General features: G+C 33.7%; 2 protein-coding genes across 2 annotated transcripts; both read right to left on the minus strand.

Annotated features, from left to right (window-relative positions):
- Window positions 1-1,423: 1,423 nt before the first annotated feature.
- On the minus strand, window positions 1,424-3,280 carry LOC114763181 (peroxidase P7-like). The gene is made up of 4 exons (XM_028952794.1): window positions 3,083-3,280; window positions 2,748-2,942; window positions 2,381-2,646; window positions 1,424-1,736 (listed from the first exon to the last, which is right to left on the minus strand). The coding sequence occupies exons 1-4, from the start codon at window positions 3,278-3,280 to the stop codon at window positions 1,451-1,453; spliced, it is 945 nt and encodes a 314-aa protein (XP_028808627.1). The 3' UTR covers window positions 1,424-1,450.
- A 5,761-nt stretch (window positions 3,281-9,041) lies between these two features.
- Window positions 9,042-12,388, minus strand: LOC114763182 (cationic peroxidase 1-like). The gene is made up of 4 exons (XM_028952795.1): window positions 12,215-12,388; window positions 11,072-11,263; window positions 9,931-10,096; window positions 9,042-9,539 (listed from the first exon to the last, which is right to left on the minus strand). Exons 1-4 carry the CDS (start codon window positions 12,365-12,367, stop codon window positions 9,151-9,153), a joined length of 900 nt encoding a protein of 299 aa, XP_028808628.1. The 5' UTR covers window positions 12,368-12,388; the 3' UTR covers window positions 9,042-9,150.
- Window positions 12,389-14,835: the final 2,447 nt, after the last annotated feature.

A 14,835-nucleotide genomic window follows, 5' to 3' on the forward strand; every position in this document is an offset into this window, starting at 1 on the left:
GCCCACAGTTCTAATAGCAAGGGGTGTTTGGAAATTTAAAAAAATATTTTTAAAAAAATATTTTTCTATAAATCAACATAAATTTCTCTATATATTTAATTTATATATTATAAAATTATTTTTAAAATTATAGTTTCGATTCTATTCGAACACCCCAGTGTTACTATTTTCTTACCCAAAAAAAAAGTGATTTGGGGAGCTCTTGAATGTTGGCATTGGAAGATAGGACTCTCGTCTCTCGTCATTCCATCATGTGAGTGTGAGGGAAACGTGGACTACTCAAATTCAGTTTGGAGAATTTTTCAAAAATGATAGATTCAAATTCTATATTTAATAAACTACAAAATAGTTTAAATTATAAAAATTAAATTAAAATCTAAATCATTCAAGATCAATTTGGACGGCTTGTATTAATAATGTGCACTCCGTGTTTCTTTATCATCGTGATAAGCATCATGGAATGTTATTTTATATTATTCTATATGTTGGAATTAGAAGTTCATGTTATGATCAAGCTATAAGGAATGGATTATGAACAGAGCAGCCACCGAGAACATTCACAAAACAAGTACCACAACTTCCTGAAAGCCTTTTTGTTAGGTGAAGACTATGACTGTGCTTAACAGTAACTTGCCTACACTCAACGGCCAAAGGGATTGGACACCTTTCCTGTGAGAGCAGGTTTCATCATTTTATGACCCCAAGGTATTGTTTGGTACGAGGAGAGGGAAGAGGAGGGGAAATTTTTTTTAATGAGTTCTATTTAAAAAAATTAGAAAAGTGGGATTTTGAAAATGTTAATAAAGAGAAGAAGTAATATAAAAAATTAATTAAAATTAATTAAAAATTTTTAACCCCACTTTGTCAATTTGTTAAATCAAACTTATTAAAAATTTTTCTTTCCTCCTCTCCTTTTATTTTTTCTTGTACCAAACGGATCCTAAAGGAGGCATCTTCATAGTCAAGTCATACATCAAATTAAATACGTTCCCGAACCGGATCAAGGGTTTGTTGCCTTGCCTTGATTTGTGGGTGAGTCCAACCCCATCTAAAATTTTTCACCAAGTGAAAAAAAAAAGTGACTTGCCTTGTCCAAGTGGGTCAATCTATTGACATGTTTGAAATAGTTTATAAGTAGTTTTTTAATCATGATTTACAGAATACGAAATAAGTATCTGAGAAGAGTTTTTTCTCGGCTTTCGTGAAATGTACTTATAAATTATTTTTATCGATCGCTGTCCCAAACAAGGTCTGAAGCTATGAAATGTAGTTTTTATTTAAATCATGTGCACGTCTATATGGCAGATGATTCATATATAATTCGTGCTTTATTGATACTTGATACAGGAAAAAGAGTAGATTTCATCACATTAAATAACATAGATAGATAAATAAGTAAAAAGTTCCTTGTGGTAATATCTTTTGCTTCATATTTTTCACACTCCATATATCAGTTCACGCTTCTGCAATTGACACGGATCTCGCCTTCATTCCCAGTGAGTGGCTTTATATTTCCCATCTTAACCATGGAAGAAGCAAAGCCCTTGTAGAAATCTAGATGGTTTAGGATGTACTGTTTGACCAGTGCATCAGTAGAACCCCCATTGAAGAGAGCTTGATCAGAGTGAAGAATTCCTTTCTTCTGAACCAAATTCAAAAAGTAAGACCCGTCAAAGATTGCAGGTGTTGAGTCCAACGGTGCTAGGTTGTCGTCACCTCCAGTTCTAGGGCATACACTGTCAATATAGAATAATCGACACATCAAATCAATTAGTGTATCATTTGATTCCCATAAAATGTTGTTTCAGTAGAGTTTGCAAGTAGCCAACTTTAGAAAATGGACTTCTACCTTGTACAGGGCTTGTTTAGAATAGCGTTGGTAAAAGTAACTTTATTTCATATGATGTTTAGAAGTTGAAGTTAGCATCAAAATCTGTTAGTATAATATGATTTATATTCAGATAAGTTTTTGTAAAAAAAAAGTCAAATATGACAAAAATTATTTGAATGATATATTGATGAAAAGTTACTTTTAAAATGTTGAAATTTAAAAAAAGTCAAAATTTAAAAAAAGTCAAAAAAAAAAAAAAACTTCAACTTTAGAGTGATTTTTTAACAAAAAGTTAATTGGCTTTGAAACCATGCTAAACATCCTTTTTTTTCCCATCAAACTTAAATCTGAAGTGTTATTTTCATGCCTAAGAGTCAGTTTGGGATGGCTCCAACGCCAACTGTACTCGAACAAGCCCTTAGTTTAAAAACAGAAAATATACATGAAAAAGCCCGTTTTATTTGTAGACACAAGCCAAAGTAGCTTTTGGCAAATGTTCATTTTGCTAATTGATCTATAAACCAAACATGCATGCATGCACGTACGTACGTGTACTGGAGTCGTGCAGCAAAGAGGGGATCGATGTTGGAGTCGTTGTAGATGCGGTTTCTAAAAGTAACACAGCGGGCGAATCCAATGGTGTGCGCAGCAGATAGAAGAACCAAGTCATTCTGGTCAAGCCCTTGCTTGTTGAAGCTCTCTGTGAGCTGAGCCAAATCCGAAAATGGTGACGGTAGGTTATTGTTTGCATCCACTCGGCTCGCGTTTCTGGAGTCTCTTCTTCCCAGGTTAACCTCCCATCTTGGTCCCCCTAGCTGCAAACACACACACGCATATAATCTGGACGTGAAATATCTATCAGAGAACAATAATAACAAGTCTCATGTTGATAATATTTGAAAATGCAATCACTTACTGCGACGATGGAATCACGAGCTGCAACAGCCAAGATGTCAGCACACGAAACAACATGGCCTCCACATGCTTGGTCCACCTCTTTCTTTATCTCATCAATAACTTCAAATCCTCGAACTGAATTCAAGTTAGGCAGTGCATTCTTCTCGCTGTCAATAGTTGGGGTGGCATCCAAAAGAACAGACCCATCACATCCCTAATCATATATATATATATATATAATGAATCATCACCACCACCGGCCAAAACAAAAGTAACAAACACGAATCTGATATGAGGTTAATAACATTCATAATCTCTAGGATTGAAAGAGTTATTATAAGCTTAATTAATTACATTGACAAAGCAATCATGGAAGTGTAAACGAAGCAAGGAAGCTCCCATTCGAGTCTCCTTCAGAATCGCAGCCGCAACGACTCGTTTGATTGTGTTTAAAGCGTTGGGACATGATTGATCATAGAAATTAGGAGATAGTGGTGTTGTGGAGAAAGCTGGGTTTGTAAAAACTGCTAATACCAACACAAGAAGAACCATGCAGAAATACCCACGTTGTGAGGCCATTTTTGTATATATCAGGCTTTGGTAAGGATCTGTATTTATAGAGGGCTATACGGGGCTTGTTAGGCGGAAAAGAAAACTTCACTATGTGGCACCTACATATAGCTGTGGACAAGGCGCCGAAAAAGACCATTACGTACGGCATTTAGGCACAACTGTATAAGTGAGACTCGCCTAACCTTCATAAGAATCCGTCGTTCAGTTAACACCCACAAATAATACACACATTGTTTGATAGGAGGCAATCTTGCTCAAATAGATACTATCAGGCACTAAATATAGCCATGTAGGTATGTCTCTTGACAAGAATTCGAATATTGGTTTATCAGTTGTGAGGATTAATTTGCTCCTTCCACTAAATCCAACTCCTTTTGATACAATAAGGAATATCAGCCGTCCTTTCTCATCCAAATCTGAGTTCTTTAACCTTCTACAAATTTTAGTTTTACTCTTTAAAGTATAGTAATATGTAATATTATTTTTACACGGCTTATGATGATAATGTGACGACAACAACAATAAGCCTTATCCCACTAGGTGGGATCGGCTATATGAATTACTCGATGCCATCATGCTCTGTCAACAACCCAGTTCTTAGATGTGTTGTTAACCAAGACGTCTCGTTCACTAATCTCATTGAGCGTTCTCCTCGGTCTTCCTCTGCCCCTTTTTATGGGACTCCATATTGTCTGATCTACTCTTCTCACCGGGGCCTCCAATAACCTTCTCTGCACATGTCCAAACCATCTCAAGCGATGTTTAACCATTTTCTCTTGAATAAGCGCCACACCGACTCTTGCTCTGATATTTTCATTTTGAATCTTGTCTTTTCTTGTATGACCACACATCCATCTCAACATCCTCATTTCTGCTACCCTAACTTTGTGCTCTTGTTTACCCTTTATCGTCCAACATTCACTATTGTACAACATAGCTAGTCTTATAGCAGTCCGGTAAAATTTTCTCTTAAATTTCTCAGGTACCTTCTTATCGCAAATAACTCCAGTAGCCTTCCTCCACTTTAGCCAGCCAACTTGTATTATATGAGAAACGTCTCCATCAATTTCACCATCCTCATGTACAATGGATTCTAGGTATTTAAACTTTGATACTTGAGGAATGATTTGATCCCCCATATTCACCTCCAAATCACCATTGTCTTGCTTCCCCTCAAAATTACAATGCATATATTCTGTTTTGTTCCTGCTCAAGCAAAAACCTTTCGACTCCAAAGTCCTTCTCTATAACTCCAATCTAGAGCTAATCTCTTCTTTTGATTTCGCTATGTGGACAATATCATTCGTGAAGAGCATAGACTTGGGGATTTTTTTCTTGAATAAACTTGGTTAGAATGTCCAGAACAATATTAAACAAGTAAGGACTCAAAAAAATCCCTGATGTAGGCCAATCTTAATGGGGAAGTCCTTTGTCTCACCTCCAGGCATTCTTACACTAGTAGTTACCCCCTCATACATATCTTGTATAGCTTTGATATAAGTAACATGTATACCTTTCTTTTCCAAAGCCTTCCAAAGTACTTCTCTTAGTACACGATCATGAGCTTTTTTCAAGTCAATAAAAACCATATGTAAATCCTTTCTTTTACTCCTATATCTCTCAATTAACCCCATTAGTAAATAGATAGCTTTAGTTGTGGATCTCTCCGGCATAAATCCAAATTGGTTCTCCAAAATAGAAGTCTCCAACCTCAACTTATATTCAATCACTTTTTCTTACAATTTCATTGTATGACTCATAAGTTTTATCCTTTTGTAGCTTGCACAGTTTTGAATGTCTTTTTTATTCTTGTAAATAGGAACTAAAATACTTCTCCTAGTCATCCGGCATATTCTTGGAGCATAAAATTTCATTAAAAAGTTTGGTTAGCCATAATTCACCCTCATCGCCTAAATATTTCCAAACCTCAATAGAAATATCATCAGGCCCAATGGCTTTACCATTGTCCATTTTCTTGAGGGTTGCCTTAACCTCTCCAATGTGGATCATGCGGTAAAAAGCCAAATTCCGATCATCTTTGTTAATTAGCAAGTCCTGAGTTGCACATTTGCTTCCCTCATTAAACAACTTGTAAAAGTAAGCCTCCCATCTAACTTTACCATCTTCATCCTTTATACACTTCACTTGGTCCAGATCTCTCTTTTTTTTTTTCTGCCTTTGCTTCGCACATTATGATGATAATGTGACATTTTTTTAATTTTATATGAATATATTGTTACTCTGACATGGTTTGAGAATTCACAAAAAATTACGCTCCGTGGCATTTGTTATGATGGGTGACTGATTATTGCTTTTAATTCTAATTACTTAAAACTGTAATAGAGAAAGAATCCGATATTGTGATGCCAGTATTTTCCGTTTTTCCTTTTTTGGTAACAAGATAAAGTGGATTGGCTACCTAAAATAGGATGTGATGAAAAATGATATATAGGGACAAAGGAGTTAAAACATATTAAATACTAACTTACCTCACCAAATATGTGTTGACCAAGGGGATATCTAAGAATTTAAAGTGCATTTTTATATCTTTAAAATATTAGCAAAAAGCATCGATATTAAACTATTGGTTAAAGTGATGCCGTTCCTCAAATGTTAATAATATCATCCCTTAACTAACAGACATTCATATTCATTGCTGTTTTTATGTTCACGGGTTTAAAAATATGTTTTCTCTTAAAATATTCTTGGTCCAATAACTAATATTTATAATGGAGCAATTTGCACCTTCATTTTTTTTAAAAAAAACTTTTTATATAATTTATTTTAAATAATAACTGAAATTCATTAATCAAGATAGAATTTGCAACTACAAAAAACATTTTTATCTGTTTTATCACCATTCGCTTCCTGTTCAAAAGGAGGAGTATGATTAAAGAAACAAAACTTAACATTAAGCTTATAAAAAAATTTAGCTTACTAAAGTCCTCTATTATGTTTAGAGTATTATATATGTCTTCTTGACTAACTATTCATCAACTTGAGATGTAGCATTGCTCCTCCCGAAATAGTTTAAAGGTAAACACCTCCCTTGACTCTGCCTAAAGCGGCATGAGTTTTAGCACTCATCACAAGATATACAGGCACATGTGAATATGGTAAGATTTGAATAATCTAAATCTAATTTTGACAATTCAAATTCAAATTTTATAATTTTATAATTTTTTCAGTAATAAATATTTTTTCACAAAGTGAAAATTTAAAAAATATTTTTATTTTAAATTATATGTCAATTAAAATAAAAAAATTATTAAAAATAAAAGTGAAAAAAATCAAATTTGTATTATTGAGTTTCAACTTAGACAGTTGAGATTTTATCGATCATTAAAACTCATCCCTATTCAATGGATGATTTATTGGGTAATTAGATTGATTAGGAAATTAACATTTCTATTACCCTTTTTATGGCAAGGGTTGATTTCAAGTTTTCAACTCTCCAATTAGGAGCTATAAAATTAACTCTATATGTGGCTAGCCTGTAAACAGTAAACATTGTTTATCTCAATCCTGGCCTTAGATAACACTTGAATAACAAATGCCATTTTCTTCTTGTTGCTTTCTGCTTAAGCCTTTGAACCAAGCCAGAATTGTTATATCAGTCTTTTAGGCTCTGTTTGGTATGAGCGACATGAAAGAGGAGAAAAAATTTTAATGAGTTTGATTTAAAAAAATTGAAGAAGCGGGTTAAACGCTTTTGATTATTTTTTTTTTACTCTTTTATCTTACATCTTCTTTTTATCAAAATTTTATAACTCTACTTTTACAATTTTTAAAATCGAGCTCATTAAAATTTTCCTTACCCTCCCCTCCAATTTCTTTATACCAAACAAAGCATTAATATTCATCTATAGAATGAAAAGTATTACCTGTTTCCTTTTGTATAAAAATAAATAATTATAAGTGAAAGAAGAAATCGGACTTTAACTTTGTGAAATCTTAATTAACATCAATTTTCACGATTTGTAATTTGCTTCATGTGACAGGAAAAAAATTAAGATGTTAATAAGCGAACGATCCATTGAACCGGTGAAAACATTTCCTCGCAATTTAGTGGTTGAATTAATATATTTTTAATTACACATGGAAAAATTAATTTCAAATAAAAAAAGATCAAAATATTAAATTAAGTACACTATTATAAAAAGTTTATATTTATCATGCTTAAAATAAAAATTTGATAAAAAAAAAAATACCGGAAATATAATGTAATCTCATTGTTAATATAATGAAGGACAACAAGATCAACATAACCCGGTTAAGAAACTGGTAATCTCAATTAAAAACTCAAATCTTTTATTGGTTACGCGACAAGCCATTATATCAATTGATAACTTGGCGGTGAGAGACCAGAAAGAGCATATTCCCACCACAACTGAACTATCTCAAACCTGGCCTTCTGCCGCAATCAGATCCCTTGAGAGCTATTCCAAGTGGCTGTGATGGAGTAAATCCCTGTGCCTCCATTATGTCTGGAGATTTCATTGACTCTGTTCCTAGACCAAGCGAAAAGTAAGGTTTTATATGCTGAAGCAGAGGATGACTTCATCAATGTCTTACTGAGCTTCTTAGCATTGCCCTTGGGGACTATTTCCGGACTCGTTGGTAAAGAATCTACCGTGCATTTCCTCACTGCGTCAGAGTGTGGAAAATTTGAACTTGAGGTACTTTACTTCTGATTGGTATATATAAAGGAAAGTTGCTGAATCCAATCAAGCCAAGTGTAGCAAAATTTAAAGATCTGCTGTATAACTTCGACGATCCACAGATGTCAAATTGCTTTGTTGGCTATCTTCGCAATCCCGCATGTTTTTTTGTCTCAGATGATCTAAGAGTGATGCCTAGTGATCTGAATACAACCTTATGGATACTACGTAGTCTCGGAGTTGAATATGCTCCAGAGAAATTGACTGTGCACGAATGTCACCTAGAAAGAAGTGAACATATTGTATTATTATAGTGATTATATTCATGTGCTTTGAATATTCTAAAAGATTATCTGAACTCTCTTTCAATACTTGAAATGCTTCATGCTTTGTTTGTGTTCGTTGGATCTCCGGAAGTTCTCTTTCTGGTCAGAAACACCATTGACAGATTTGTTCCTGCACAAAAAGCTTCATATTCAGAACTGTCAAACACCATTACAGTTCGAGTTTGAGATGAGTGAGAGTGAGGTTGAAGAGGACGATTGAAAGATAAAGATAATGATATGAAAATCACTGGGTAAGATACTATTTTCTGTAGCAGAAGATGAGTTTTCACGAATCAGATTTTCACTTTTTTAACTGTAACACTAGGTGTGATCGAATGTTTTGATGAAGGCAATGCTGGTTTGGGCTGCATTAACAACTTGTACATGATTTTGATGCATCTAAATATTTTACGTCAAATTCTATTCTGCATTATGCTAAGAGGGGAACAATGTTCATGGTAGCAGATGATTTGTCTGTAACACCATTTTCTTCTTCTTCAGCTTTGTCACTTCTGCGTGAATCCAAAGTTGGTGAAGAAGACTTGGGAAGTAAGGAAAATAAGCATTTGGGTCTGAAGAGGTACTTAAATTCTCTCACTCAATTTCGCTTCGCTCATTCTTCGTCATTCCTCTACTTCTCTCTATGTTGATTCCTTTAGTATGAGAATCTGACTGTTTTATTGTTTTATTTCAGCAGATGAACAATTGATACCAAAACATACAGGATAAGTAGCCATTTATTAAATATCGAAAACGCATGTTACATTGGTGACTTCCAGACCACATACGTAAAGGACTAAACCACCTTGTACATACATAAATATATGATCAGTACAACATTGTTTCTTTTTTGGGGGCAAACTCAAGAATTGAGTGACCGACAACTAGTTCTAATCTGACCACTGGAACCAGTGAGTGGGCTAAGGTTGCTCATCTTAAGCATGGCATTAGCGAAGTCAGAGTTGAAGGTATCAGGATTGTTGCTGTAATCAGTGACCTGAGAGTCAGTGGATCCGCCATTGAAGAGCTGTTGGTCGGAGTGGAAGAGACCCTTCTGAGTCAACAAGTTGGTGAAGTAGGCATTGTCGAAAGAGTTCTGAGAAGTCGTGTCCAGAGCTGCCAGATTATCATCACCACCTGTACTGGGACAATTTGCTTGCAATGATGCTGCAAATGTTGAGTTTATGTTGCTCTCATTGTATATCCTTGTTCTGAAGGTTGTACACCTCGCTTGCCCTATCGTGTGAGATCCTGCAAATCAAAACATGTTATTGGGATCAAGTTATTATCAGACTAAAAACAGACGAACGCTAGATATATTGTTTTGTGCTAGCTAATACTGCCTCCGGTCTTTAATATAAGACCTCATTTAACCTTTATTTTGATCATAAATATAAGACCCAAATCAATTTTGTCTCTCATATTTATTCATTTTTCTTAGATAGTCCTTCTAATAATGATAGTTATAACCAATAAACTTGATTAGTAAGAATATTTTAGGAAAGACAATACCTATTTATTACAAATAACTAACTTGGCTTATTTTCTTAATCTACTCAAATTAGTCAACTAGCTCTTGTATTTAAGATCAGAAGTAATAATTAATAAACTCAATTGAAAATTAAGAAATGGGTGTGGCAACCTGAGAGAGCGACCATTTCTTTGGTGGTGAAGCCCTTGTTGGAGAAAGCAGTGATGAGGCCGCTAAGATCAGAAGTAGGAGCAGGCAAGTCAGAATTTGCATCGCTTAAGCTGGCTGTTGTTGAATCTCTTCTTCCCAACAGCACATCCCAACTTGGTCCTCCTAGCTGCCATTCATTACATTAATTCATCCACCCTTCATTACTAAGTTATATACCATCATTAAATCTTATTTCACTAGCTAACTTAATATTAACGCGCGCCTACCTTCTTTTAAATAAATAGAAGCACAAGAGCTTTTATTAAAAATGTAACAAGTAGTTGTGCTCTCAGTCATATGGATAGCCAGAAGATTTTAATTAGCATAGCACATTTAAATACTCCGGTGATTTATATATGCTGTTTAATAAGTGAAATATTCTGCAGAAAGTTGTACAGGACCCCCTTTATGACACTTATGTCTCTCTTATAATATTATATAGGTTTAGCAGCCTAAAATATTTTCTCAAATGTGTTCGGCACCATAAAGTATTTTTTTAAGCTGTATTCAGCACCAAAAAATATTTTTTTGGTGCATCCAACACATGGCGAAAAAAATACTTTAGGGTATTGGATGCAAATAAGAAAATACTTCGTGGTGCTTGATCCACCTTAACCCTGTTATATATTCTACAAATTTTGCTTAATAATAAAGTCAAATTCCTAATCATTAATCATATATAGCAGTTTTCCTGTATCTTTCCATATTGTCTAAAAATCTCAGTGCATGAAAACATATAAAAACTACTCTTCTTATTGTTAGTACAAAAAGTACGTACTTAGTTAGTCTGTTAAGATTAAGAAAACTAAACAAATTACTTAATTTTAACAAATGTAACATGATCTTTCCGAGATATTGTTGGTTCCTGTGTAACATTCCATTATGTATCAGTTTATATATAGATTTTCTTCTTTTTTGAGTAGGATGGTATCGCTGCCTCAGGGTATCCCAGCACAACCGGTCAGACTAATCCCAGGTGCACTCGCAGGTATCGAGCCCATGACATGGTAGGGAAGGCGTCTTGCGTTCCCGTTTGCGACCAGTCGGACCTGATCCTTGCAAGCTATATAGATTTTCTTCTAATCTAATTAATAATACTCACAGCAACAACAGAGTCACGAGCAGCAGCAGCTACAATATCGGCACAGGAGACAACACCAGGGCAGATGGCTTCCAATTGAGTTTTGATAGTGTCTACGACATCGAAACCTCGAAGCGAATTAACGTTTGGAAAAGCTGTCTTTTCACCTGTGAAGCTCGATGTGTCGTCTAATAACACTGATGCATCACATCCCTGTCACATATACATACATATATAAACAATGCATTGGTCACAAGTTAATATGAATATACATGTATCAACTTCTTAGAATTATTGTAATTTAACTAATTGATTAAAAAAAGGAATTTAATTATTTGCCGGAAAGATTACTATCTCGTTAATTATTAGCTGGATATCCGTGCATATATGACTAGAACGTTTTAGAGAAAGTGACGTACAATAATGACTCTTATATTCTATGGACATTATTGTATAAGTTCTATGAAAGATGAAGTCATAATAAATTATATGAATGATAGTAATATAAATCTATCTTTCCTTTGGGATGACGTGCTCATTGATTTTGCTCTCTATTTAAATAATGCCACAGCAAATAGGTTAATAATAAGATAGGTAAGTTTTGCAACAAAAAAATATTAGATAAATTAGATCAGATTTAATTAAACCTTCTGGTAAAGATAGCGTGATTTGTTTTTTATTTCATGCATTGGACGTAGCTAGTTCTCTTTCTGCATGGATTGACACCAGAATCACAATATTATGTATCAAAATATTCCATAGTTTCAACATGTCACCGTTTGTTATCTTATTATAAGCTACAGCGAATTGTTTTTCAACTATTTTATACACCTGTAACTTGACTAAACCTGAAATAAAATAGCATATAAAACAAAGGGTCTATATATACATATATATTGTGAATCAAAATATTCTATAGTTTTAGTACCAGGAAGATAATGAAATTAATTCTTATATGAAATGAACGTCTGGGAAAGTGCTAAACAATAACTTATCGTGTGTGAGAGTATGCATCTAAGTAGTAAATATTTAGACTAGTTAAATATCAGATAGATTGGATGATTTTAACCTATAGTTTTTTATAAGAGAAAAATGAATAGGTAATTGAGCAGCTAGCCAGTATAGAACATATGGAAATAATAAAAGAAGTGAAAGAGAACTTGCTTGAACAAAGCAATCATGGAAATGAAGACGAAGCAAGGACGCCCCCATGCGTTTCTCAGAGTTCACAGCAGACTCTACTGCAGCCTTAATGGTAGCAGAAGCATTAGGGCATGAAGAAGCATAAAAATCAGATGTTAATTGAGCTGACACCATCCCCACAAACACTGAAATTAGCCAAAAGCTAATTTTCATGCCAGAAAAAGTGATTAATAATGGAGAGTAAGAACCAGCAGCCATGGCTGTTCTGTAATAAGAATAACACTAAAAGGAAGTTGCAGAAGAAGAAGAAGAGGAAGACAGTAGTGGAGGAGCTTGTGGTTAGAACTGCAAGAAGTATCTCATATTTATACTGTAAAAATGGCTCTCTATAAGAGTGGACTTTGATTTGTTCTTCGAAGTTATCTAAGCAAAGTTAAAGCCTGTCATATTCATGCATGATGATGAGTTCAACGTTCAGTATGATAAGAAACTGTTAATTATTTGTTCCCCATCATCGAAATGAGCAAAGAAAATTTTAAATTGGCGTTTGAATGTAGGAAATCAAAGGAGACCGGGGGATGGCGGTGATGTGCGAATTTAATTAATGATTTGATTTATAGCTGTATTTTTGCCGAACATAATTGACTGGTCAGAAAATCTTCTGTTCTTGATTGAATCCTTAGCCTACACGGTGACCCCCCCAATCCCACAACCATGTCCAAAATAATAACTTTAATGTCTTATTTTATACTGTTTCAAAGATTGTGAGAGATTTGAGAGTGTGTGTATATATTTTAAATTTTCTTTTTTCTTTTTGCCAATTATATTTTGAATTCATCGAAATTCGTAAGTAGAGAAAGAAGTGTGAAAGGAGCCCACATGCCGCGCACACCACAATTAATTAACGACTTCTTCTATTGCTCTGGTTTAAGTGTGATGTTAGGAAATAGATTAATTTAATCTATTTCCTCACAATTATATATAGTGGACTGCAAGCTTGATTGCTTTATATTTAATTTTTTTAACGTGCTAAATAATAACAATTTCACAACTTTTTGTGAGGTTTATCTATCCTTGCTTAATGCTTACTTAACTAAGCTATCCCATAATTACTTTTAAATTCGTTCAGGAACATATGGAGAAAAGCTTTCAAATTCTTTTATAACTGTCGCTTTCCTTATCATGTGTATTATATATAATTACTAATTTTGATGTCTATAAGGGAAAGGACAATGAGAAAAAGAAACCGACCAAAAAAATATTGATGATAGATTTGATACGATTGAGGACCACATAATTGAGTTGGGCGAACGTAACAATATTATTACTCAACCAATAGTTTTGTAGTCTACTAGAAGGAAAACTCTTTCCGTAAGTGGGACATCATGTGTTCAATTCTGTTTATAATATCAAGTTGTTAGTGTTTGTCTCTTTAAATAAAAAAAGATACAATTACCTCTGATCCTCAATGTAGAGATCTATTTTATAATGCAATATATACTGTAAAGTTGATCTTATATTAAGGATCAAAGATAGTATTAATCAAATTTTCACACTTGACTCTGGCATATATATCATCATTAAGCAAGCGATGCTTATGTGTATTCATGACTCATGAGAGGAGGAATGTGAACGAAGGAATAAATAGCAATTTGAATAAGTCGTAATTTACAAGCGGAATATTCTAAAGGGACTGCAAATGATTGTCCAGATCTTGTCGTTAAATAATGCTCCAATGATAAGATGTTTTATATTCCTCCGGTTATTAATATAAGAATTAATTAGTGAGTTGATGTTAATTCTATATATAAACCTATTTTACATGTTTATTAATTTTTTTCTAAATTAATTCTATTGATATTCCCCCAATAATAATCAAGTAGAAGAGGGGGAGAGAGAATTAAAAAAAATACTTAGGGTACTTTAGAAAAAATATATCATATTAACTAATTTAACTAACATCTTTAATCTACTCAAGTTAGTTAATTGGGTCTTATATTAAGGACAGAGGATTATTAAAAAAAGGATTAATATGCCAAAAGGCAAAGGCTTCTATGAAAAATACACATATGTATTGTAGTATTTAATTGTTTGATTTCGTCCTACACAAATACTCATTCGGTCCTAATATAATACTCATTTTGTAGTATATATAAGGGTATTATATTTAGAACCGGATGAGTATATATATACTTGTATAAATATTTAATCATTCTTGGAATGTTCATTATGATCTGATAATAACAAATAATTAATATTGCCATACGTAATAAAAATTAAAATTTCTAACAAATCACACAATCCAATAATCATGAACAGTACGGACTCAGATTCAGACTCAATATTATTAAGAAAAATAAAAACTGGGAACATGGAAAGCGCGTGTGGGTACAAGAGCTCGTTAGCCGGACCCAACAAGCTGGGACCTAACGCGTTAGTAAAGACGCGCACTTGACCCGTCTGCACTGCTGAATTATTTTTCCCCGAAAAAAAAAATTATTAGACATTTGGGAAATGACAAAAAAAAAAAACCAAAAATCGCAAATCAGCTATTCTTACAAAAATGTATGCATTGTTATTTGCAAGTTAAATGTTGTCGAAACCTATCAAAAAAAATTGCTTATCCTTTCGTTCACTCATAT

Source organism: Neltuma alba, unplaced genomic scaffold (assembly GCF_004799145.2).
Source record: "Neltuma alba isolate B1F8T4 unplaced genomic scaffold, ASM479914v2 tig00011263_pilon, whole genome shotgun sequence".
Classification (NCBI taxonomy): domain Eukaryota; kingdom Viridiplantae; phylum Streptophyta; class Magnoliopsida; order Fabales; family Fabaceae; genus Neltuma; species Neltuma alba.